Source organism: Suricata suricatta, chromosome X (genome assembly GCF_006229205.1).
Source record: "Suricata suricatta isolate VVHF042 chromosome X, meerkat_22Aug2017_6uvM2_HiC, whole genome shotgun sequence".
Lineage (NCBI taxonomy): Eukaryota > Metazoa > Chordata > Mammalia > Carnivora > Herpestidae > Suricata > Suricata suricatta.
In genome coordinates, this window is record NC_043717.1 from 34533909 (window position 1) to 34560592 (window position 26684).

Genomic DNA, 26684 nt, shown 5'->3' on the forward strand with positions numbered 1-26684 from the left:
TATTCTTCTGTGAAGAGTGCCAAAACCATATTATAATAAGCAGCCTGCCTAAAGTAATTTCTCTATCTTCTGATTACAAAAAATATTAAAATTTGGTTTTAACAAACAGTGCCAGACTCGATTTTAGTCTCTAACTGCAGAACACAGTATGTCCTTATTTTAGTCTCTTCACAGTGACAAATTATTCACTGCTGTCATATGTAACCTAAATTGGTACTTAATGGGGACATTTTGTGGAATTTTAGTGCTGCTTTGGGACCAAGCAGCACCCACTACTACGACCTCACTCAAACATTAAGACAATAAAGTTTACAATTTCCCTGGGGTGGCTGATTAAAGATGGCCAGAAATTTTTGTCATCTCTCCCATTTAGAGGTGGGTTCTACATCCCCTCCCCCTGTCAATCCAGGTCAGCTCTGTGATATCCCCGATCAATAAAATATAGTGGAAACCAATGCCAGTTACCCTGTGAGCCTGATGGGGCATTTTCAGTATTACCCATGTCTGTGCCACCATACCACTTTGGCCTCTGGTTGAGATTAGTTTTAAAATCTCAGAATCTTCAGGCGGTTAGCCTAATTGTTGTCAAATTTCACTTAAAAGAAGACCTATATATCACTCTACTGTCATTTGAGTCCTTTAATTATTCTTGGCTTCATTTGAATAATTAATTACTTAGTAGGATTTCCTGATACATTTTCATCATTTTTAATATACATTGGTAATACCACGATTAGCTCCTTTTATTGAAGTGTTAGCAATATAGTAAGACCAAAAAACAAAAACAAAAACCATGCTTCAAAAGAACTATACTATTTACTTTGATTATCTTAAGAGAAAACTCCCAACAAAGGACCCACCATGTAAAATCTGAATGAGAGAGGGAAGGAAAATCACTTGATGATCTCAGTTAAGAATCCTGAGAGAACTTTTAAGAAAAAAGCAAACAGGGGTACCTGGGTGGCTCAATCGGTTAAGCGTCCGGCTTCTGGCCGGGTCATGATCTCACAGTTCGTGGGTTCGAGCCCCACGTCTGGCTCTGTGCTGACAGGTAGCTCAGAGCCGGGAGGCTGTCTTCAGATTCTGTGTCTCCCTCTCTCTCTGACCCTCCCCTGCTCGTGCTGTCTCTCTCTGTCTCTCAAAAATAAATTTAAAAAAAAAAGCAAACATAGGGGAGCCTGGGTGGGTCAGTTGGTTAAGTGTCTGGCTCTTGATTTTGGCTCAGGTCATGATCTCACAGTTCGTGAGTTTCAGCCCTGTGTTGGGCTCTGCCACTGGCAGCACGGAGCCTCTTTGGGTTTCTCTCTCCCCCTCTATGTCTCTCTCAGAATAAATAAACTTAAAACAAGCAAACATAAATGTGTCCTCAAACTAAATCTAAGTCAGAAATATGCGCTAGGGAAAAGAGGGATTTCAATTAGGAAACTAGCCAGATGTAGGCAATACATGGTAAGTCAGAACATAAATAGGCCCATTCTCACCAAATCAACAGTCCTTCATAAACATCTCAGATTTGTGAATGGAAAATGTATTTTATCAGCCACCCTGGGAGAAGAGAGTTTGATAAAAGACATGAAAAAACATGTGGTTTTTTTTTTATTTTTAAAAAAATGTGGAAATTTGTCTTGTCTAACGGTATTAGGAGTAGTAAAAATTCAGGTCATGACAGAGCCTAGAAAAGCTACTTTATAGTAGCTTTATTAAAAAATAATAAAAGGAAGATGATAAAATGAAAATAAGTAAAGGAAAACTGCAGAGATGGAATTGAAGTGGGCAAGATAACTCCAGAATGAATTTAGGAGGAGTCCCAATGGAGGATAGGGAAATTATGGCCCACGTGCAACGTGCTAAGCATGACTGGAGACGATTCATTGGGATCATCACCCTTAATCTTGGTATCAGCTCTAGGGGGACAGTATTATTGCCCTTCCTTGACACCTAGGAAAGCTGAGGTTTATGAAACTCAAGGTCACATGACACAGGGCAGATCTCAAATGTCTGGCCCCCAACTCTTCCCATGCTTTTCCTACTACAATGGCTCTGTAAAAACCAAACAAACAAAAAACAAAAAACATAGGGAGGGGCACTTGGGTGGCTCAGTCTGCTAAACACCCACCTTTGGCTCAGGTCATGATCTCATGGTTCATGAGTTAGAGCCTCACATCAGGCTCTGCACTGACAGCACAGAACCTGCTTGGGATTCTCTTTCTCTCTCTCTCAAAATAAATAAATAAATGTAAAAAAAAAATTTTAAAAACCATAGGGAAACCTTTAGTTATCTAAGTTCACTTAGTATTTAAAAACCTCAAACTTTCATTGGATTTAACAAGAACTCAACGGGATAATCCTGTACTTAGTCTCGTGCAAGCGACTTCATGTTTTCAAATAACACAGGAAAGATGATGATCAAATTAAAAAGATAAATAGTTTCAAGCTCAGTTAAAAAACACACCATTGTATGAACAAATAATTAAGGTGGGGATATAGGAAAAGCTTGGTAACATTTTCATTCATATATTAGAAGTGTTAATAAAAAAAATACATGCATGTTAGAGAGACAAATTGGCAAAGCTTTTCAGAAAGCCTGTGTTGCTTATTGACTCCACACTAAAAAATGAGTAATTTGGCCATCATTCCTCAAACAGTAGTCTTCCTGGCAGTTATTTCAAAAGAGTAAACAAAATAGATAAAATCTACCCCATTGACAGGGAGGAAATAGAAGCAAGCCAAGATAAAGGCAAATACCACAGACAATGCAAGGCCAATTCAAACAGACTAGTGGAATTTTCTCCCAAAAGCATTTCATAAATGGCCTTTCTTATGTGGTAACTTTAGATGTATTTTGAACCAAACGCCTCTTCTCATTATTTCTTAAGTATCCAGTAAGGACGATAAAATGAGATTCATCTGTGTCCTGAGTTGTTCTCCTTTCTTACTATTTACTACCAAAAATGAGAATCTTCAAGTCTAGATTACTAGATTTAAAGGTGTCTATGTTTTATTCCTATCTATACCTACCCTAGCACTTAGCATTTTGCACAGAATAGGTATCTAAAGCGTTTCCCCCCTCAGTGAATGAATGCTTCTGTGAACTAGCAAACCAGATACCCTACTAGGCAAAATAGCTAAGTAGTCTGGACAGGTATTTTCCCCTGACCACAAGAGCTGGCAAAATAGAATTGCTTCACCCTCTTTCCCTGGAGACAATGTATACCTATTCCTTGTACATAAAGCATAAGTGTACAGCTTGATAAATTTTCTGTGAACTCATCCAAGCACCCAGAGCAAGAGATAGAGCATGACCAGCATCTCAGAAGCCTCTGTCAGTCACTACCTGCCCTCCAGAGGTAACCACAACTTTTATTTCAAAGGTCACAGATTAGTTACATTGTTTTTTGTACTTTTCAGTAAATAGATTCATAGGGTAGATAGCTTTTTATGCCTGGCTTCTTAGACTCCTCATTTTGCTTAAAAGATATGTATAACAAAGGTTAATCCATTCTCACTGCTTTTTAATACCTCACTGTATGAATTCACTATAATTTATTTATGCCAGTCTGCTGTTGTTGGACATATGAGGTTTTTCTAATTTAGGGCTATTACAATTCTGCTGAAAGTATTCTTGGACATATTTTTTGGTGGACATATGTTAAGGCATTTCTGTTGGGCATATACCGAAGAGTGGAAATGCTAGGTCATAAGGTATATGTCAGCTTTGGTAGATATTCCCAGTTTGCCAGAATGGTTGAACTAATTTATGCTGCTGTTAGCAATAAGCAGCTGTGTCTTCACCAACACTTGGAATTGTCTGTTATTTTAATTTTTTAGCTATTTTGTTGGGAATGCAATGGTATCACACTGTGGTTTTAATCTGCCATGTCTCTGATGACTAATGAAGTCGCATACCATTTATTAATCATTTGAAGATATTTTTTCCCGTGAAATATTTTCCAAGTCTTTTCTCCATTCCTGAGACTTCCTGATTTGATTCTGGGATCACTGCAGAATTCATTTGAGGGTACCTAGACTTGACTTCTTTCTCATAGGACAAGGGTCACTACCCCCTACCATAACTAATTACATGATATTGCTATAGCGAGGTGCAGAACAAGCTTGCCCAGCAAAGCAATCTGGATAAATACAGAACAATGTGTTTATAGCCCAGCTTTGGAGTCCTAGCCATGAATGTGTAACGCAACCTATCTACCCTTTACAGATGTAAATTTTGCCAAAAAGAAGAAACCTTTCTTTGTTCATCACCATTCTTCTAAGGTACCATTCCTCAGAATCCTCAGTAAATTCACAAAACTTATGTGATATGCCTTCACTCGGTAAATATTTATTGAACACCTACTTTGTGCCAGGCACAGTTCTAGATGCTCTGAGTAAAGCTGCGAAGAAAACAAAAATATCTCCATCTCCAATCCATATTCACACACACATCCCTTGCCTTTTTGTGGAGGTGGGCACATGAAGCCAAGGACAGCTGGGTAGTAGGACAAAAAGGGTGAGGCTTTGGAGTCCAAAGACAGACCAACTTGGGTTCCCCTGGCTCTATCACTTTTGTGCATGAATTAAAAAGTCCTTTAACATATCTGAACTTCAATATCCTCTGCAAAGTGTAGATATTTTTTTCAGGAGTTGAGGATTCAATGAGAGACCATATATAAACAGCACCTAATAAAATGCCTGGCATTTTACATAGTGGATGAGCGGTACCATGGCCACTATTAAAAAGGATAATATGTTTATTTCATTTGGTTACAGATCAAGTCTTTACTACAAACTGCTTCTGTTTATATATACTGCTATTTTTGATGTACTATTACTAAAATCTTTTAATTATATATCCAATTATTCATTCTACTGGAGAGGTAAAGAGTTAAGATCTAACAAAACAACAGTTCATAAAAAAAAATCAGCTTTTAAAGCATTAAGCTTTAACCCATTTACAGGCTCAACTTCCTTCCTAGAGGGGAAGATATAAACCCTCTAGATTCAATCCCATAAACTGGCCATGGAGAAACTGGGCAATGAAAAAGTGGGACATGATGGAAAGCTGGTATGAACAAAGAAAGGAGTCTACTCTAAGCAAACTGTAAATGAACAGCTTTGGAGTCCACTGAGGGTGGTGATTTCTTGTAGCTGGTCATGCCTCCCGAGGGGCCCTTGGAAGCAATGCTTCCGAGGATGTGTCACAAGAGATACTGACCCCTTATGTGTCATGGGCTTCTAAGACAGGGCAATTCCCATACCCACCCCACAAAGATCTCCTTTCCTTGCACACGGTAGATTAAGAGAGGGTTCAGTGGGGCACCTGGGTGGCTTAGTCAGTTAAGCATCTGACTTCAGCTCAGGTCATGATCTCACAGTTCCTGGGGGTTTGGGCCCCGCCTTGGGCTCTGTGCTGACAGCTCAGAACCTGGAGCCTACCTAGGTTTCTGTGTCTCCCTCTCTCTCTACCCATCCTCTGCTCATGCTCTGTCTCTCTCTGTCTCTCAAAAATAAACAAACATTTTTAAAAAAAGAGGGTTCAGCATAAAGTCTCTAATTTTTATAGATGTGAACACTAAAAACCCTTGTGTGCAAAAAACAGATGTTACCATATGATCCAGCAATTCTGCTCTTAGGCATATACCCAAGAGAAATTAAAACACATGTCCATATGAAAATACAGACATTCAATGTGTGTTATTCGCAGTAGTTATGTTCTATAAAGTCACATGAACACTGAATGAGTGAATATGGACCATGTCTCCAAGAGGAAGTACGGGGTTAAGTTCTTGTGAGTCTCTGGTCACAATCTGGTCAACCGCTCAACACATAACGTTATTTTATGTGCATTTCTGTTTTAAAGATGCCTGATTTAATATATATCATTGATCCATTAACCTTGAACTCACAGCCAACAGCCCTTTAACTCATGCCTGGACGAAGCTTAGATCTAACACATGTATTCGCTCTACAAAGCACAGCACAGCCTTCCCGAGCTTAGGAACACTAGACAGCACTTCCGCACTGTGCTTGGGGGCTATGTGAAGCAGCAAAGTCATTGGCGAACAGCGCAAACTGTGGCACTAACTAGACTGCAAAAAGGGCACTTTTTTACATGGCATGAGAGCCAAGATAAGGCGGCAGAGAGTAGCTGGTTTGACCTCAGCTGGGAATGTGTGTATTGAGGGATTAACATTTTTGGCTGCTCTGCACATGTCTGTGAATGACTGTGAAAGTGCCCTGAGGATCTGTTTGGGGGGTTACAAGTAAATCTTCATGGGTAGGCAAATTTGCAAATACAGAAAGAGTGGGGGTAGACTGCACATGAATGTTCATGACAGCTAAAAAGGTGATACTACACAAATGTCACTGACTAGTGGATGAATGAATAAAATATGGTCTACCCACACAACGGAATGTTATTCAGCCATAAAAAGGAATGAAAATGGATACATGCTACAACATGGATGAACTTTAAAAACATGCTGATTGAAAAGAAGCCAGACACAAGAGGTCATATGTGGTATGATTCCATTTATATGATCTGTCCCAAATAGGCAAATCCAGAGGCAGAAAGCAGATTAGTAGTTGCGAGAAGCTGGGGAGGGGAAAAATAGTGGGTGTCTAATAGGTATGGGGTTTCTTTTGGGAGTGATGAAAATGTTCTGGAAATAGTGGTGATGCTTGTGCTTGCACAACTCTGAGTACACAGAAAGCCCTGAATTGTGCAATTTAAAGGAGTGAATTCTGTGGTGGGAGAAATCTATCTTAACCAAGCTATTATTAAAAGAAAGCAAGGAGATAGGAATGGAGGAGGTTTTGTTAAAGCAAATTTCTTCTGAGTTACGTGCCACAAACTGCATAATGACCTAAAAATTACTGTTAATGATTCCCAGATACCAGGTTGAGGAGTGCCATTAATTTTGTTGAAAGCAAAGCAAAAATCAACCGAACTTGAAAAAGTATGTTACCTGGTCTTTGACACTTTCTCAACACTGATACCAATTTTCACACTGCTTCTTTATTTGGTATCCTGGAGGATTCTGTACATATTCCAACACAACTTAAAACACACCATGGTTAAGATTCTGGATTGGTGAGAAGGCTCATTGCATAGGGACAGAGGAAACAATTGTGAAAGGAACAGGAGAAAGAACCTATATATGCCCATTACAGGCATTTTCCTAGACATATCAACTTTAGAAAGAATACACATGGAAGTTAAGAATTTGGAAACTGGTTCCCTTGGCAACTATCCATGCCTGACATTGCTTAAAAGTCTCTGAACACCTAGGAAGCACCTGTACCCAGTGTGAAGACAGCCTGTTAAAGAGTGAAAACTCCAAGTTTAGTTTTTCCCCGGTTTTTCTTTTCTCACCAGCAACTTAATTCAGACTTCTATTTGTTGGCAGGTAAAACAAGTGACTGTCTTAAGTCTACAACTATCCTACTATCCCAAAGAGGTTTTAAATTGCAAGGGAACAGACTGCTTCTTATGCTTTGTTGTATTCCCTTCATTTCACTGAGCATGAACTCTGAAAAGGCATGCAGTATGCATAAAATCTTGCTAACAATAAAAACTACTCCGTGCCGAAGAAAAACAGGCAGTGTAATATTCCTCTGTAAATCGGGAATAGGACTGGATAATAAATATAAATGACCCTTCAAAGCCCTCACATAGAAAAATGTTGAGCTCTCTGATCCTGGAAAACAGCAAAAATTGGGAAATCTCTGCACTCTGTGTGTTCCAGAAAACAGCTTACTGCAAGGAAGCACCTTCCCCAGAGGAACTAAAAAGATTCACAGATGCCCTCCCCTCTTTGTTTACCTATGGCAAAGGCAGACAGGCCCTCCAAATGTCCATTCTCAGTCTCATAAGTGATTTGCTCCACTGTTGGTCCCTACTTACGCACCAGAACTCGATGCTTGTTAACCAAACATTGGTGAAGCTTCTCAACTTCTCAGTCTTCCCACTTCCTCATGCTCTGTTCTTTCTGTAGCCTTGTTTATTCCTCCCAAAGACAATTTAATATTTTAAAATAGGCACTTGTGGGGAAGAGCACTGGGTGTTATATGGAAACCAACTTGACAATGAAGTATAATTTAAAAAAATCAACTGACCATAAAATAAATAAATAAATTAGACCCCACTACCTAGTCCAATAATCCCTTCTTCCTTCTTGAAAGAATCCTTTCAAATAAAGTCTTTTCCTTACTAACTTGGAATTTGTTTTTTATTTGACACATTAATTATGTAACTCAAATTTCTTTCAGAATAATCTTCCTCACAGAAGACTTATTTCCTAGGTGATGCCCAAGCCTATTCATACAGAGGGTATAACAGTAACTCCGATATTCAATATATCCAAGAACTACCCTCATCTACTTCTTCAGACTTAAATTTTAATAACTATACTCCAAAATTCTTGTGGCCCAAGTATACAGAATGAGTTTCCCGTCTACTAGTGCCCATATATTAAAGGCTATGCTTCCACCAAACCAACCAAATCTCTGCCACCATCCATTTTCCATTTCTACAGCTTCCTGAGAAATTTTATGAATCACATAATTTAAGACCTAGCAAAAATGTGGATCTGAAATAGGTAGTTACTTATATGGGGAAAGAAACAGCAAAAAAAGGTTTAAAAAATGAAGGGTGATTTAGTCCATATAGTGGAAGGGGGAAAACTAAAATTGCTTATTTCAGAATAAAAAAACGGTCTCCTATCTCAGGTTTTTTTCCATAGTGTTACATGTCCTCAATGTGTTATCAAGCTGAAATTGAATCTATAAGCCAAAGAGCTTTGAGAGCTCTGGTATATAAACATGACAGCCATGCCTAAGTCATGATGAGAAATCCAGATTAAGAGAGGTTGATGAGTGAAATGGTATTAAAGATTATGGCCAACACGCTTTATTTAATATCAAGTCATGTGTACACCTGGAATTAAAATAAACAAGTCATTTCAGTTTAACAAATATCTACATATTTTCAGAAGCAGAGTTTGCAAACGTAAGTCTTCTCTGCTTATTTATTTGTTTTTGAGAGAGAGAGAGAGAGAGAGAGAGAGAGAGAGAGAGGGAGGGAGACAGACAGACAGACAGGAAGGATGTGCAGAAGCAGGGGGAGGGTCAGAGAAAGAGGGAGAATCCCAAACAAGGTCCATGCTTGGCGTGGAACACTATGCAGGACTTGATCTCAGAACCATGGGGTGCGTGGTGGCTCAGTTGATTAAGTGTCCAACTTTGGCTCAGGTCATGATCTCACAGTTCATGGGTTCGAGCCCCACGTTGGGCTCTCTGCTGTCAGCTTAGAGCCCGCTTCGGATCCTCTGTCTTTCTCCCTCCGCACCTCCCTCCCCATCTCAAAATAAAGAAACATTAATGAAAAATCAGATGAGTTTTTAAAGTGGACTCTTCAGACTCAAAAGGTTCAATATAGTCACAAAAAAGGACAGCAGGGAAAATAGCTAAAGGTGTACCACGGAGGCAGTTTGCTAAAATAGTACTCATAATTTATTGCCTATGATCCACAGAAATACTTGATTTTCTATGTAAAATGTATGTACTTTAAAAATAAAGACCTATGGAAAAATCTCCTTTAGGAATATATATTACCCAGTGAGCCATATAGTAATTAAAAGATTAGTATGGTCAGAAGCTATGAAAAGGGAGTGTTTTGTTGAAAATTATTCACTACATAGAAGCTGGTTTCTAGCAGTTTTTTTCAAACTACTCCATGAAATATAAAACCCTATTTTCCCCAAAGAACCACTATTAAAGAATCTGATTTTTTAAATACTAGCCAAATTTAAGGACTCCATCAACTGTTAAGAGTCTATGATTAATAATACTAATGCTCAGAAAGGATGATCTGATAACTCAAAGTTAATGTTTTTCACATATATATGACATGGCATATAAAGGACAAATTCATTAATCTTTGAAAGAATTTGTTTATTTCAAATATTTATAAATTTTGATATATGTTAAATCTGTGGTCAGGACTTAAAAACACATGATAAAGCTGCTTAAGAATCATATTTTATATGACCAAATAAAACATCAGTATAAGCCTTAATCTCTTGGAATTTGCTAGATTTTTAAAAATGCTTTTATTTATTTTTGAGAGAGAGAGTATGTGTGAAGAGGGGAGGGGTGGAGACAGGGGGCCAGAGGATCTGATGTGGGGCTTGAACTCAACAACCCTGAGACCATGACCTGAGCCAAAGTTGGACACTTAACTGACTGAGCCCCCAAGCGCCCCTGCTAGATTATTTCTAACCATTTCAATTTCAATCCACAGTAGAAGAAGTGGACACCAAAAAAATACAACTGCAAAGAAAAGGTTCTGGCAAATGCCTTCTGCATGCAAAGGGAAGAGATGGAGATTTATTAACTAGACAAGTAATTATTCCACATAATGAACATAAATTCAGTATGTAAATTAAATCTATTAAATATTCATGTTTCCTGAGGAAAACAAGTGATGGTTTTTGATTACACTATCAGTTACATTAGTCAGAGTTTGCCTATACAGAACAATTTGGATTATTTAGAAACCAAAACCTGAAGTTAAAATGTTTTTGCCTATATGCCCAAATTTTTATGAGCTAATTATCCATTTTGTGTATGAGTGCATCGATGAGGAGGCAATTTTTAAAAGTTATTTTTTAAATTTTTAAATAATTGTGCATTAACAGAAAGTGCAAAAACAGTAGAGAAAGGTTCTGCATACCCATAATTCAGCTTTTCCATGTAGGGGAGCAAAATTTGCCACCCTAAAAAGGGTTTCTCTGGCATGTGGATTATTTTAGGCTGTTCGCTTTCTTAAAAAAAAATATCCCAGAGAGAATTCTCCCCACTGGACATTTACGTGGTTTCTAGAAGTGACCACTCATAGCATATTGATATGGATCCTTCTAGTTCTTTGTGCAGGTTTTCCTTCTACTCAACAAAATACAGAATATTGTAGTGTCATCTTTTTTCATTTAAGTAACAATAAGGTTTGAGGTAGCTCTATGGCATAGTTGGTTAAAACACCTGTCTTGTAAATAACAATAAAGTTTGGAGATTATTTTATGCCATTTATATTCTCCTTCCTAGGCTGCTTATTTTTGAGAAACAAAAGGCTTGACAAGTTTTTCTTTTGTTCTTTTTCTTTTCCTTTTTTCTGCCTTTTCCCTAAATGGTGTAAAGAAAACTCGAAGACCTGCTCCAGGAGAGATCTCTCACCATAAAGAACTACAGTATAATATGAACAAGGGGTGGCAGACAGAGAGGAACATAGCAAGGCCTGTTGATCAAGTGCTCTCTGTGTCTCTGTTTATCAAGGGCCCAGCAAACATTTGTTTACCATTTACTCTTTTCATTCTTCCTGGGAATTGCCTTCCTCCTCTTTTTCCTTAAGTCCACATGACATATACCTTGTTTTGCCTGTCTTTGGAATCTCATCTTTATGTGGGTTCCCCGTAGATAATTAAATTTGATTTTCTCCTGTTATTCTGTCTCGTATCAATTTAATTTTTAGACCAGACAGAAGAATCTCTGGGGTATCAGAAAATTTTTCATCCCCAGCACCCCTGATGGCAACACCTTATATTAACCATGTCAACACCAGGAGACTGACATTGGTAAAATTGACAGACCGCATTCAGATTTCACTGGTTTTACGTGCACTCATGTATATGTGTAGAGTCACTACCACAGTAGAGATACCGAACTGTTCACAAAGTTCCCCCACAACCATCCTAACATACTGTCCCTTCAGAGTCACACCTACCCCCTCTTTCCCTCATGCTCCTTGCAAAAACTTTGTGATCCCTAATACCTGAAAATCACTAACCTGTTGTCCAGTTCTACATTACTTCCAAAATTATATAAGGTAAATCACATGGTATATGACCTTCCAGAAAGTTTTTTTAATTTTTTAAAATGTTTATTTTGAGAGAGAATGTGCGCAAGTGAGCAGGGGAGGGGCAGAGACAGAAAAAGACAATCCCAAGCAGGCTCTGCACTGTCAGCATAGAGCACGACACAGGGCTCAAACTCACAAACTGTGAGATCATAACCTGAACCAAAATCAAGGGTCGGACATCCTTCTACTGAGACACCCAGGCGCCCTGAATTTTTTTTTTAACACAGAATTCCCTTGAGATCCATTTGAATAGTTGCACGCATCAACAGGTTTTGTGGGAGGTTTGTTTTGGTTTTTGCTGAGTAGTTACTCCATGGTATGGATGTACCACAATTTATTTAACCCTTAATCCACTGGAGGGCATTTTTGTTCTTTCTCAATTTTACCTATTTCAAATAGAACTGCTATGAAAACCTGCTTGCAGGTCTTTCTGTGAAAATGGGCTCTCCTTTCTCTGAGAGGTACACTTTCCTGAAGTACAACTGCTAAATTGTTTGGCAGGTCTGTGTTTAGTTTTCAAAGAAAGTGCTAAACTATTTTCCAGAGTAACTTTATCACTATATATTCCCTTCAGCAATGTACAAAAGATCCAGTACCTCCACATTTTTACCAGAACATAGTTTTATGATCTTTTATTATAGCTGTTCTAGTAGTTGTATAGTGACATCTCACTGTAGTTTACATTTATATTTCCCTAATAGCTAAGAACGTTGAACATATTTTCATGTGCTTGATAGAAACTTGTATGATACTTTTTGGGAAAATGTTCATGTTTTCTACACATTGTGTAATTGGGGTGTTTTTGTTGATTTTTTCCTCTATCTTTAGATTGTGCATTTGGTGTCATGTCTAAGAATTCCATAGCCTAGGTCCTGATGACTTTCTGGTATGTTTTCTTTTGAAAGTTATGTCGTTTTCTGTTGTACATTTAAATCTATGATACAGGGGAGCCTGTGTGGCTCAGTTGGCTAAGCGTCTGACTTCGGCTCAGGTCATGATCACGTGGTTCCTGAATTCAAGCCCCACGTCAGGCTCTGTGCTGTCAGCACGGAACCTGTTTCAGATCCTGTCCCTCCCCCGCCTGTGCATGCTCTCTCTCAAAAATAAACATTAAAAAAATTAAACACATATATGATACACTCTGAATTAATTTTTACATAAATGTTAGATTTTGAGGTGCCTGGGTGGCTCAGTCAGTTGAGTGTCTGACTTTGGCTAAGTTCATGATCTCACGGTCTGTGAGTTTGAGTCCCATGTCAGGCTCTGGGACCACAGCAGGCCTGGAGCCTGCTTCAGATTCTGCATCTCCTTCTATCTCTGCCCCTTACCTTGCGCATGTGTTCACTCGCTCTCTCTCAAAAAAAAAAAAAAAACATTAAAAATATTTTTAAATGTTAGATCTAGGTTGAGGTTAAATTTTTGGCCTATGCAAGTCCAATTGCTCTACCACCTATTTGTTAAAAAAAAAAAAACTCTACCCTTTCTTCGCTGAATTAACTTTGAACCTTTGTCAGAAATCAGCTGGCTGCATGCATGTGGGGCTACTTCTGAACAATCTAATCTGTTACACTGACCTAGGTGTCTATTCCTTTGCCAGCACCACACTGTATTAATTCCTATAGCCACAGAAGTCTTAAAAAATGGGGTAGAGTAATTCCTCCTACTTTATTACAGTTAGTTTTTCAAAATTGTTTTTGCTATTCTTGGTCTTTTGCCTTTCCATATATAATCTAGGATAAGCTTTCCATATCGACAACAAATCTTCCTGGGGATTTAATTGGAATTGGAGCAAAACTATAGATAAATCTGGGGAGAAATGGCATCTTTACTATGTCAAGCCATCCAATCCATGAAGAGAGTACATCTCTACTTATTTATATTCTTTGATTTTTTTCATGAGAGGTATAGTTTTTACCATACAAAGCTTATACATGTTTCATGAGATGTATACCTAAGGCTTTCATTTTGTTTTGGGAAACTGCAAATAGCACACTGTTTTTAACTGTGGTTTCCAGGTGTTCTTTGCCAAGTATATAGAAAAACAAAACATAATTGGTTTTGGTATATTCATCTTACATTGTTGATGAACTCACTGATTAGTTCTAGAAGTCTTGTTGCTTTAGATCTTTGGGATTTTGTACAGAGGCTTTCATGTCCTCTATAAATAAAAAGTTTCAAATCTTCCTTTCCAACTTCTATGCTTATATTCTTTCCCTGGCTTATTGTGATGGCTTCCAGCACCAAGCTGAGTAAGAACTGTGAGAATGAACAGCCTTGCCTTGTTCCCAATCTGAAGAGAAAAGCATTTTGAGTATATTTTTCTGAAGAAAAAATGTAAGATGTGTAGATCCTTTTCTTTCTTTCTTTCTTTCTTTTCATGTAGATATAGCGTACTAGCACAATTTGTTAAAAAGACCATCCTTTCTCCATTGCCTTTGCTACTTAAAGATTAGCTTTGGGCTTCTTTTCTACTTGCGACTTAAAGATCTATTTCTGGGCTCTCTTTTCTATTGATCTGTTTTTTCTTTCACAAATACTACACTATCTTGATTACTGTAGCTTTAAATTAACTTCTGGAGTAATGTCAGTCTACCATCTTTGCTCTTGGTTGCTTTATGCAGCTATCCCTTAAATCAGGAGAAAAAAGTCACAATCAAAAGTACATTTAGGGCAGCTGGGTGGCTCAGTCGGTTAAGTGACTAAGTCTTGATTTCAGCTCAGAACATGATTTCACAGTTCATGAGTCTGAGCCGCATATCCGCACTGTCAGCACAGAGCCTGCTTGGGATTCTCGCTCTCCCTGCCTCTCCTGTGCTCTCTCACTCTCTCTTTCAAAATAAGTAAAATAAACTTAAAAAAATATGTTTATACTGTCTTTCATATTTACATATGCAACTACTTTTACTGGCACTTGATTTCTTCTTATGGGTTTAGTTACTACATAGTGTTTTCTTTTGAGCCTAAGGGACCAATTTTACTATTTCTTATAGGCCAGGTTTACAAGTGATGAATTTTCTCAGTTTTATTTAGTTGAGAATGTCTTTATTTAACCTTCATTTCTGAGGTATCATTTTCCTGGATATGAAATTCTTGGTAGATCATCTTTTTCTTTCATCATTTTGAGTAAGTTATTATCCCATCATCTTCTGGTCTCCATGGTTTCTAACAAGAAGTCCACTGTTAATCTTGTTAAGGATCCCTTGTACATGATGAGTTATTTCTGTTGCTTTGGACAGTTTGTTTATGAAATAACTTTGCGTTTACCCCTACTTGGACTTTGAGTTCCTTGGGTTTCTTGGATATGTACCTATTTTTCGTCGCATATGAGAAAATTTTCACCACTATTTCTTCAAATATCCTATCCATTTCTCTCGTCTCCTTCTGGGACTCCAATTAGACATACGTTGATGTGCTTGGTGGTATCCCTACAGGTCACTGAGCCTCTGTTAACTTTGCTCAATCTTTTTTTCTTTCTGTTCCTCGGCCTAAGTAATCTTAATGGACCTATCCTCAAGACTGCTAATTCTCTGTTGTCTGCTCAAATCTACTGTTGAGTCTTTCTAGTAACACTGTTTATGTTTATTGTACTTTTCCATAACAGAATTCCTATTTGGTTTGCTCTCTTTTTAAAATTTTACTTGAGAGAGACAAAGCATGTGAGAACAGGGGAGGGGGGAGGAGAGAGAGAGGTTGGGAGGGAGGGGGAGAGGGAGGGAGGGAGGGAGGGAGGGAGAGAGGGAGAGAGAGAGAGAGAGGGAGGGAGGGAGGGAGAGAGAGAGAGAGAGAGAGAGAGAGAGAGAGAGAGAGAGAGAGAGAGAGAGAGAGAGAGAGAATGTTTTAAGCAGGCTTTATGCTCAGTGTGGAGCTCAATGCAGGGCTCAATTCCACAACCCTGGGATCATGATCTGAACCGAAATCAAGAGTCAGATGCTCAACCAACTGAGCCACTGTGGCCAGGCACCGCTATTTGGTTGCCTTCCTATAATTTCTCTTTGCTGATAGTTTCTATTTGGTGAGATTATGCTCATAGTCTCCTTTTGTTTTTTAGACAGTGTCATCTCCTTGAACACATTTAAAACAGACAATTTAAACTCCTTTTCTGGTAAGTCCAACAACTCCATTTGCTCAGGGATAATTTCGACTGATTGCATTTTCCCCACTATTAATGAGCCCTATTTTTTTCTTTGTAGGTTTCAATTTTTTGTTGAAAACTAAATGTTTTAAATGATGTGTCAACTCTGGAAATTAGAATTTCCCCTCCTCTAGGGTTTACTGTTACTGTTGAAGTTTTTGTTCAATGAGTTTTGGGAACTAATTGTCTAAAGTCTGCATTCTTTGTTGTATGTGGCCACTAAGTCTGCTTGGTTAGCTTGGTCTTTGCTCAGAGGAGCTGGTATATGTATTAGGGTATACCTTTAATGTTCAGGGAGTTAACAACTCTGCCTTAGCATTCAATTCCTACTTGCACAGCCTGAAAGTTGGCCAGAGTTGAGAGCTTAAGGCCTTGTTAGGTCTTTTCTGAGCATGTGCACAGTCCTATACATGTGCATGGCCTTCTTGATTCCCACAAACATACTGTAGCTTTTTCAGAGCACCTATAGCCCTCTTACTACCCAGCTTTTCCTTTTAAGCTTTTAGGTTAGGTTTCTATTTGCCCCAACTGGTCCTCTACAACCTCAGAGAGCTGTGAAGTTAAACTGCCTCTAAAATTTTTCAACAAATGCCCCCAGGAAAAAGGGTTCTTGCAGAAGGCAATCTCCAAATCAAGTCAATAAATGACATGCCTTGCAAGTGGGGTCCCTACCAGGGAACTACCAGCCAAACCAAATAATGATAATATCTTGGCCATGAAGGTTTCAAGGAGTTCCATCCCTGTTCTGCCTCCTTTGGTGGCTGCCAAAGCTCCTGGCTTTCACCACGATTGTGAACTCTATTTTCAAGGTTACCATGGAACTGGAGAGAGGGGGATGGGAATGGAGCAAGTTAAAAAGCCACAAAGCCCACTGCTCTTAGCAAGAATCAGCACTTTTTCCTGAATAAATTCTTCCTGCATAGCTGCAAGCCTTTGGGTAATTTCCAGAGTCCTGAAAAAGTTGATTTTATTTTTGCCAGTTTTCCCTTTGCTTTTATGGAGAGGAGAATAGTCAAAGGTCCTTACTCCTCCAATTTCGCTGACATCATCTGCTATCTGGGACCTTTAGAATGAGATATTCTTAGAGACTAAGTAAACTGGAACCCAATCTATATTCTTTCTAGAAGACAATATTTTTCCAAAATAAAAACTGCCATTTTTGAACTTTTAAAATTAAACCATAAAGAATCAAGTTCCCTGAAGATCTCAAAACAGTCAATTCAGTTTCCACTTCTATATATCTTACCTCCCTTAAAATTTCCTTGTAACACTGTGCCTAATTTAATTTTGATACCTATTTTTAAAACAAAAAAAGGCAAATTTAATTAGTGGGTTAGCAGAGCAAGAGATAAAATGTATATTAATTAAAAGTTGTAAGATATTCATCAAGGAATTTCATTAATGGAGGCTGTGTATGCAGGTATGAAAATATCCTCCGATCAGAAGTAATATCCTAATATAAATTTGCCAAGCTTTCATTTAATAAAAACTTGTTATTCATCTCATGTTCATAAGCATTGATTTCATTGTTTTATACATATGAAAGAAGAAACTGAACCAGTTAGGAATAATATGCCTTTTCAGGAATCTAATAAAAGCTGTGGGCTTTCTTCCTAGGAAAATGAACATGTATATATAATTCTGTTTACAATTTAATGGGTTCTTGGATACCCTGTAGCCTGTAAATTCAGAACCCCTACTGAAAAAAAATTATGATATTAATGGGGAAAACAGAAAACAGATATTTAAATAATTACAATATCTCATCTTCAGTGGAGCAATGAGAATTTAAAATATTAAAACATACAAGTGGTCTCCAACATACAATATTTTATTTCAGAAGCTAAATTGTAAATTATGTGTTTAGAATTTATTACATGTTCTTATAAAACAATGGTTGAAGACTATTAAACCATAAGCCTCATAAAAACAGGTGCTCTTCTGGGGCGCCTGGATGGCTCAGTCAGTTAGGCAGCTGACTCTTGATTTCAGCTCAGGTCATGATCTCATGGTTCATGAGTTCAAGCCCTGCATCGAACTCTGCACTAACAGGGAGAGCCTGCCTGGGGTTCTCTTGCTCTGTCTCTCTCTGCCCACCACCCCCGCTCAAAATGAATAAAACATAAATAAATTTTTCAAGTAGGTGTTCTTTTTACCTGTCTTTATATTATAATGATCTAAGTAACCAGCATATGTTAGGACCTCAGGTGACCCTTTACAAAGCCTATTTTACTCAATAATGTATTTGAATATAAATTCACTAAGACAGGAAGAAATATTGAGGCAATGACAAAGATAAAAAAAAAAACCACAAAGACAAAAAGAAAAAATAAAATGAAAAAATAAAAAATAAAATAGATTTTAAATTATGTGTTGCTTGAGAGACAGGATTACTTAGAACAGAATATAACAGTAAATGCAGCTATTTCTAGATATGCTTATTTGAACTTATGGATTCCTTCCTATTGTGTTAAATTTTACTCCAAAATGTGTGTCTCCTTACTATAGCATCTCCTACACTTAGCCATGAATGAGGTCATTTTTGGACCCTAATTTGTAAAGGGACTGAAAGGGCAAAGGGGATAAAATGTTTTGCCTGTAGTGACTGGGAAGGGATTCAAAGACACTGGGAGGAAGAAATTGGTCAATGAGGTTTTATATAAATATTTATTATATATTTATCTTGTGTGTGTATGTGTATAAATATCTTAAAATGTATCCAAGTTTAAGTAAGATTGTGTGAACATGAGCAATAAGAGGATATGGGAACACCATTGCAAAAAAGAATACAAGGAAAAACAGATGGGGGGGTAGTGGAGATGGAATTTTGATTTTGCTTCTTGGTCACTGTAAGTCATTGTGCTAAAGAAGACAGGAAACTCATTTTGGTGCCATAAATATAAAGGACAAGTTGCACATTTTCATCTGAATAACACAGAAATCTTCCAAAGCCAAGTAAAATCATGAGTCATATGCAGAATTTAACTGGTATCATTTAATATGTATAGGCTGTGGCCCTACCATACAGGATCAATCAAATGACCTGGCCTTGTCTTCAGAATAGGGCTTGAAGACCTTTATATAGCAAAAGCAGTGCAAAACAATGAAGGAGTAAGCTACAATTTCAGTTGACAGGCTCTCGTATATTAGGTAAAGACCAGATAAACTCAGAGACCAAGACTACATGCCTACCCTTCCCCTTTTTTTAAATTTGGCATTTGACCCCCTAACTGGATGACCATAAAAAAGAGGTTTAGCCTGGCAGTCTGAGTCTGTGGCGCCAGAAATCCCTGCTGAAGAAATCTGTCAATAAACAACCTGAGCCAACTGAGCAAGTAATCAATTGACTCCCTGAAAATGTCTTTAGCCTGAAGAGATTTAGAATTAAGTATAACAATGAGCTAAATCAATAGAAAATTGGTATACTGAGTAACTGATTTAGACTTTTGTGATTTTAAACTAGACTCTTACTAAGTTCATCAACAGTAACAAAACATTTAATGGAACTAAAGATTCGACATATCATAGGTTTAATAAACTAGGTTTATACAAAACTACCTCAAGACCCAGGAAGGTTTTATTAGTTGACAAGTGAGGTAAAGAAAATCAAATACAGTATATTAAACTTGAATATAGTTAAGTTTTAGGAAACATAACTAAGTTGTAAAGCCTACTTGGAAGTAGATCTTGAATTCTGCTAAATTTATAAAATAATTTATATTAAAAAGTAATAATAGCCAATTCTAGATTATGAGTCCATAAGATCTAAAACCTCTGAATCTTACCATGACAGCTTGAGGATTAAAGCACTTTTTAAAAAAATCAGTGATTCCTCTAATAACTCCTAAGAATCTTTTATAATCAGTACATGGGTAATAATAATTCAAAGGTTTAGAAAAGTACTTAAAAGTAATGATCCTGAAAAAAGATCTACAGAAACAGATAAACTTGGAGCTCACAGTATGTGAAATTCTACTTTCCAAAGTTAAGATAACTGGATAAAATATAAATAGGCTACTCTTCCTTAGCTTTTCCAACTTTAACTATCAATTGCATTGTTCTTGGGATAAAAAAAGAAAAAAGACTAAAGAAAGCTATGTCTTTTACTGGAGTGTTAAAAAGTCTGAATTTAGAAGACAGGCTAGTTAGAAAAATAATCAATTGTGCCAGCTGAAGTATGAGCACATGTGAAATGTGGCTACGTGAAACTAGGACTTAAACTGTATAACACTTTAAAATGCTTACATATTGGTTAAAAAGATTTGTATATAAATATGATTATCCATATCAAGGTCTTAAAATCAAATTTTAAGTTCTGCAAGTCCTAACAGTACTGATCTTTCAAATTTTCACATATACTTTCTAAGTGACTTAAGCCAAATGTGATATAGGTAGGAGTCTTTTAGTTCAATTAGACATAATCCTAGAGGTGGGAAGTTATGGATTTGGGAGGAATTCTTAGTTTCTTCTGAATCTGCAATTATCATTATCTTTCCCATTATTTCCCCTCCCTCTCTTCCCATCCCTTGTTCCATATCACAGGAATCAAAATTAGACCCTAATAGATATATATACACATTTCACTGATCTTCATGGTCAAAAATCATAGGCCTAGAGCAATCCTATATGGCTTTATAACTATAAAGGATTCAAGCTATCTTTCAAATACCATGTTCTAGAATTGATAAACTAGACTGGAACTTAAACTGTCTCCACCCACTTCCCACTATATCATACCCACCATTTCCCCACCCCCAGATGAAGGTTAGTTGATAAATGGATTTTGGAGATGAAATAAAGCCAGACATCAAATAACTTACTTGAAATCCATCTCTTACCTTCTGTACTTAACCCTGGACTTGATGTGAACTTGGCTACATCAACAATTTTTACAGCAAATTGCTGCCCAGTTTCTCTGTTGATACATCGTCGTACAACACTGAAGGGACCCCTTAAGGAAAAAAAAAAAAAAAAAAGAAAAACACCAAGTTTAATTCAGTGATTTTCAGTCCCTGTTTCCCATCAACATCTTACTAACATTTCATTGTCTTCTATGGCCGTAGTTTAAGATCAAATTTAAGTAATGTAATTTTGAACATATTTTTCTATAATCCATGAGGTAAATAATTCATAAGTTAGAAGTACCTAAGCCAGAATAGAACACAAATTTGCATTTCAAAATGACTTATTAAAATTCTAACTAGTATTCTTATACCCAAGGCAAATAATCTTTGTAAAATTCTATACATATCAACATCTTAAAGAGAGTAAGAAATCACAGTGGTAGTGCACACAGCTTTCACTTTTGAAGCAGAAACTTAAGTCATCCTTGACACCTTCCCTCTCATCTTACCCACCACCTATCTAATCTTCACTAATTTCTCTCAAAATGTTCTCAATCTCTATGGAATTTCTCTCAAATCTTTCTCAATCCTGTCCACCTCTCTCTCTCCATGTATCATACCCTAATCTAAGCTCCTACCAACTTCTAGCAGGACTGCTAAAAAACTGGTTTTCTTCCATTCACTCTTACAGTCATGTATTGAAAATGAAAATCTGATCTTATGTTTCTGCTTAAAATCTCAGAGAAAGAAGGTACTTTCAGTGCATAATATTTAATTAAGAACGGAAACACATAAATAATTCCCAAATAGGAAAACACATCCTAGTAGAATCAAGTGAAAAGATTTGAAGAGGCACTTCACAAAGAGAAAGCCCTGCATAACTTTGGGTCCAACTACCTCTCCAGTTTCACGTGAATTCAGAGAAATCTATCTTCCTTAAACTTCAAATTAGAATTATTCTAAATTGCCACTGAAAACGAAGTAATTCCTACCAGGAGAGCCACTGACCCAGTCATTTGAGTCATCCAGCTCACTCCCTAAATTGGTGACTCTCAATACTGCCCATACAATTGAATCAACTGGGATGACTGTTAAATACACACAGGTCTTCGTGATTAATAGTTATCAAATAAGTATCTGAACAAAAGATAATCCAAAGATTCATTTGCACATGCTTGAACTGACTACTGAATAATACAGAAGGCAACAGCAATATACTATAGTTTATCTGAAGACGAGTGTGGTTTAAGTCATTAAATACACATACACGTATACACATGTGTATCCCCCCCCCTCCCCGCACTCAGGAAAAATAACACTCTCATGGGGCACTTACATTGGGATGCTTGTGACACTGCTTGCCTTTTATAAAGGAGGTCTGTGTTTCTCTCAATTAGGGGACAAGGAAAAGAATGTCATCTAACCCAGACTCAAACATTTCTCTAACATCATATGAATTAGTTGATTTCACCATGTCATCATCTGGACATCAATTACACCACAGCCTCAAGTCTCTCTCTCTAACCAATCTAGCAAAGCTCAATTGGAAGGTAAAAAATGGTAATAATGGGCTTTTCAGAACTCTTAAGAAAGAGGACCTTTTTTGATAACCACTCAAAACTCTTCAAAGATTTTCTTCCAAGAGAAGACAATGTAACAGTGAGGCAGGGCTCCCACAAACGTTTTCATTCTCAACCTGGATGTCTTACTTGTGATTACTTATCCTGACAACAGCAAGCAATTTCAGGAAATGCTTAATGGAATTGGTTTTTGTCCACACATAACCCCTTGGGATTCTATTTATATATACATTTGTGTTGTGTGCTTCAATTCACTACATCTTTTTGGAAGGTTTCCAAGAACTGCATGTGGGATTATTCGTGGACAATAGAGTCAATTTTTTCTTACTTTTTCCTGTTTGAACAAAGAGGAGGAAGAAAGCATAGCTTCTTTTCCCATCCTTTTAGTAATAGTAAAATGAAGAAAGTCAGAGAGAAAGGAAAGAAAAGGGAATACAGAGGGAAAAACCCCAGAAAGGTGTCTAAATCTGTGAATAAAAATAAAAAACCAAATCTTCACTTTTTTAGGCTAATTTTATAATGTGAGGGCAAAGAAAATGAGTTTACTTATGAACTAGTGATGACCAGAAGACAGGTCAAAAGTAAAGCATTTCAAGTGTCTGTCCCTCAATGACACCTAGGGAATGAGTAAAGATGAATCAAATTTAGTACACAAAAAAGACTGAAACATACCGGAAGTGTTTCTTATGATTTAATCCATCGACTAGAGACTCAGTGGAAACTGATAAAAACTTAAATGAGTATACAGTTCTATAATTTAGCAGGATCTGAGTACATTTATTTGGTTGATAGGTTAAAGACAGGCAGGTTATGAAATATTCAGGCTTGGTTTCCCATCTTAAAAAAGACAGGATATAGCAGAGTGGTTTCCCATCTTAAAAAAAGAGAGGGTATAGTAAAGTGTGTGTAATACAGCAAATGTTTTACACTTATTATACTTGAATGATATTTTAAGGAACGGCAAAAGTTCAGGAGGCCTAGATCTGGCCACCCATCTGGCCTACACTCTTTAATGCTCGAAATTTCATCCTTGCAATTTGTCTATGGTATAGCTGATTCTTGAGTATTTATGTTGGGGAAAATATTGACAGAGAGTTGTAAGCCATCGTCGTAGACAACTATCTTTCTCATGTTTCTACTAATCCTGGCCAGCGTGTTAAAATGAAATAAGATAACTGATAGCATTTCACATTTGATACAATAGACATTCTTTATTCAACTCTTTTAGAACAGTGAATTTTGATAGGGATTGTGGCACAAGGCTCCATATGAGGCAGGTGGTGGCTGGCAGAATTCTGCTTTTAAGTAAAAGGCCAACTAAACCAGAGTATGTTCCAAGTGAATATTGCTATGCCATGGCCTAAGGTTTTGAAAAGAATGCAGCTGTGTCTCTATGCAGACAGAGTCCTCTCCTCTGGTTCTCATTTATGTGAAAAAGGTTAAGTCTAGGAAATGAGCAATTTTGATACCAAAAGCAAATCCATCTGAAAAGGAGTCCAGAATTAAATGAAATCAGCCTAGAATATAGTATGCTGGTTTCCAGGATAATAGGAATAGGATAGATTTAACACAACGCATCTAATCTAATTTATCTTCCTCCCCAAACCCCTCTCAAATGATACCAAAGGGGTTATCAGTTTTTAAAAAGGACTGGGAGAAATGAGAGGAGACAATAGTAATGATCAAATTTGGGGAAGCAAAAAAGCAGATAGAGTAGTAACTGACTTAGCAGAGTCAAAAAAGCTGAAAGACAAAGAGAAAAGAGGGAGCGTTCAAAACAAAACCCATGTATTTACACTCCAGAATCCTCAAGAAGCTCTTGAACTGGCAGAACCACATACCCCTGGAAGTAGAGGTTAAGAGAGTGGGGCTACAAGAACAAGGTTTGAATGAAATGAAATCTCTAGAGAAGCAATTACAGTTGTAGATCCCCCTCCATACCCGTCCTCCATACCCGTCCTCCATACCACTGTGCAACCGCACTACGCCATCCTATCAGAGGCCCGTTCTCTAGAGAAGGTTGAACACAAGGTGTGAGAACAGGGCGGGGCACAAGGCAGTTGAAGAAGTGGGTACTAGTAAGTGGAAAGCAAGGGGACTGAGTGACCACACAAATTGATTGTAGACAACTCTAGCCCCTTTCTCCTTAACAGGGGGAATGTTAGAAGCTAGGGCTTTATCCTTCAGATAGGAGAAAGGTTTTATGTTGTATTATCTGACCAGCCCCAAAGGAAAGATCTATAGATAGATACTGACTTGAACTGCTCAACAAGCTCCGCCCACAAATGCAGAGCTCTCAATCAGCTTTCAATTCCTCTCCTGCAGGGTTTCCAACCTCAGCACTGCTGGCATTTTGGCCTGGATAGTTCTTTGTTGTCAGAGGATGTCCCTGCATTGCAGGATGCTTAACAGCAATCTCAGCAGCACCCCTTTCACCCAGTTTTGACATCCAAAAATGTCTCCAGACATTGTCAAATGTCCCTTGGGGAGGGGCAAAATTAGCCCCACTTGAGAACCACTGCTCTATTATTAATCATGAGTAGACGACCAAACTCCCAAGGCATCTGGAGAATAGTCTCTAATTTGGAAGACAGAAATCTCAAACAGAAGGAGCAACCTAAAGGAAGCAGACTAAACAACATAAAAAATCTCAAACTACCATTAATATCCTAAGGTATTAGAACTATCAAACAAAAACCGAACTTTGAGAAAATATAAAAAGGGCTCTTGAAAAATAAACACCTTGAGAAATTTAAAACTCAATAGAAGGGCTAGAAGATAAAGTTGAATAAATGCCCCAAAAAGTAAAGCAAAAAGAACAAAAGAAATGGAGGGGAAGAACTCAAAAGAATAATCCAAGAAAATTTCCTAGAACTTAAACCATGTGTTGCCCAGATTTAAAGGACCCACCAAATACTCAGCAAAATATATAAGACCCACATCCGCATATGCCATCTGTGGAATTTAAGAGCACAATGGGCCAGATTTTCAGATTTCCGAAAGTGGACAGAAGGGTGTGCTGGGAGGGGAGGATGATATGGTTTACACACCAAGAGCAGGAACCAGAATGGCTTCTGGTTTCTCAGTGGCAACATGAAAAGCAAGACGACAGAGCAACACTTTCAGAGTCATGAAGGACATTTCTAACTTTTCATTCTATATCCAGCCAGAAAAAACAATAATCAGAAGGGTGCTTTCAGACAGAAAAAAGCTCAATAAATTACTTGCAGTGTATGCTTCATGAAGAAATTATTTTAAGATATGTTTGCCAAAACAAAAGACTAGATCAGTAAAAAGGGCACCAAATGATGGCAAAGAGGAGATCCAACCAACACAGGAGATATAGAAAAGGAACCCCCAGGGGGGTAAAGAAGGGACCCCAGGCAGACAGCGGGGTGTCAAGGAAAGGCTAACCAGTCCAGACTGGGAGCTGTCAAAGATTTCCACTGCCACCCTTTTCACCCTCAAAACAGAAGGACTGGGTGTGCTGGGCCCATTCTTCCATTTTGCTTCTTCTAGCCAGGGGCTGGTTAAGATTCCTGCTCTTCTCTGCTGCTTGGATCAGCAGAAGATGCTCGTTTCACTCCACAGCAGTGTTCTCCTTTGGTATATTCCTGAGAGCTAGACGCAGGCTTCAGTGGACTAAAAAGTGGGAAAATGCAGAGCAGCCCAAGCCCCCTGTCCTTATCCTGTAGAACAGTATACCAGCCCTATACCACAGCACTAATGTTCTGCCTATGAGGAGCCCCATGTCCTGGGACTTATTTGCGCCCTTGCCATTTGGCTTTCCAGAAGGGGCTCTTCTACAGTCTCAGTGTATCTGAAGCCAGACTGTGCACAAGAGGTTCTGTTCTGCTTCTCTCCTCCTGAGAGTCTTCATACAATAGTGCTAATATTTCTCTGTCTTTAAAAACAGGGTAATATTGCCCTGTCCTACTCAGTTTACAAAGACTAGAAAATATACTGTTTAGGCGTACATACCTAGGTTGTAAAGCTATAAAGAAAACCAAAGGAATGATTAACATATAAGCCAGGATAGTGGCTGTGGGGGGCGGGGGGGAAGGTTGTGATTGGGAAGGGGCACGCAAAGTGCTCTCAAAGATACTAGTAATGTTCCATTTCATAACCTGGATGATGGACTCATGAGTCTTCATTCCACTATTATGCTTTAATACACACACTTTACATACTCCTCCATACGTACATTTTCCAGTTAA

General features: G+C 37.9%; 1 protein-coding gene across 4 annotated transcripts in view; it reads right to left on the bottom strand.

Annotated features, from left to right (window-relative positions):
• Positions 1-26684, bottom strand: part of CASK (calcium/calmodulin dependent serine protein kinase) — a 362608-nt gene that overhangs the window by 272575 nt on the left and 63349 nt on the right. For all 4 annotated transcript variants that reach the window (XM_029929409.1, XM_029929408.1, XM_029929407.1 and 1 more), the window contains exon 2: positions 20882-20994. In XM_029929409.1, the coding sequence (XP_029785269.1) occupies positions 20882-20994 (113 nt within the window). The remainder of the gene's footprint in view (positions 1-20881; positions 20995-26684) is intronic.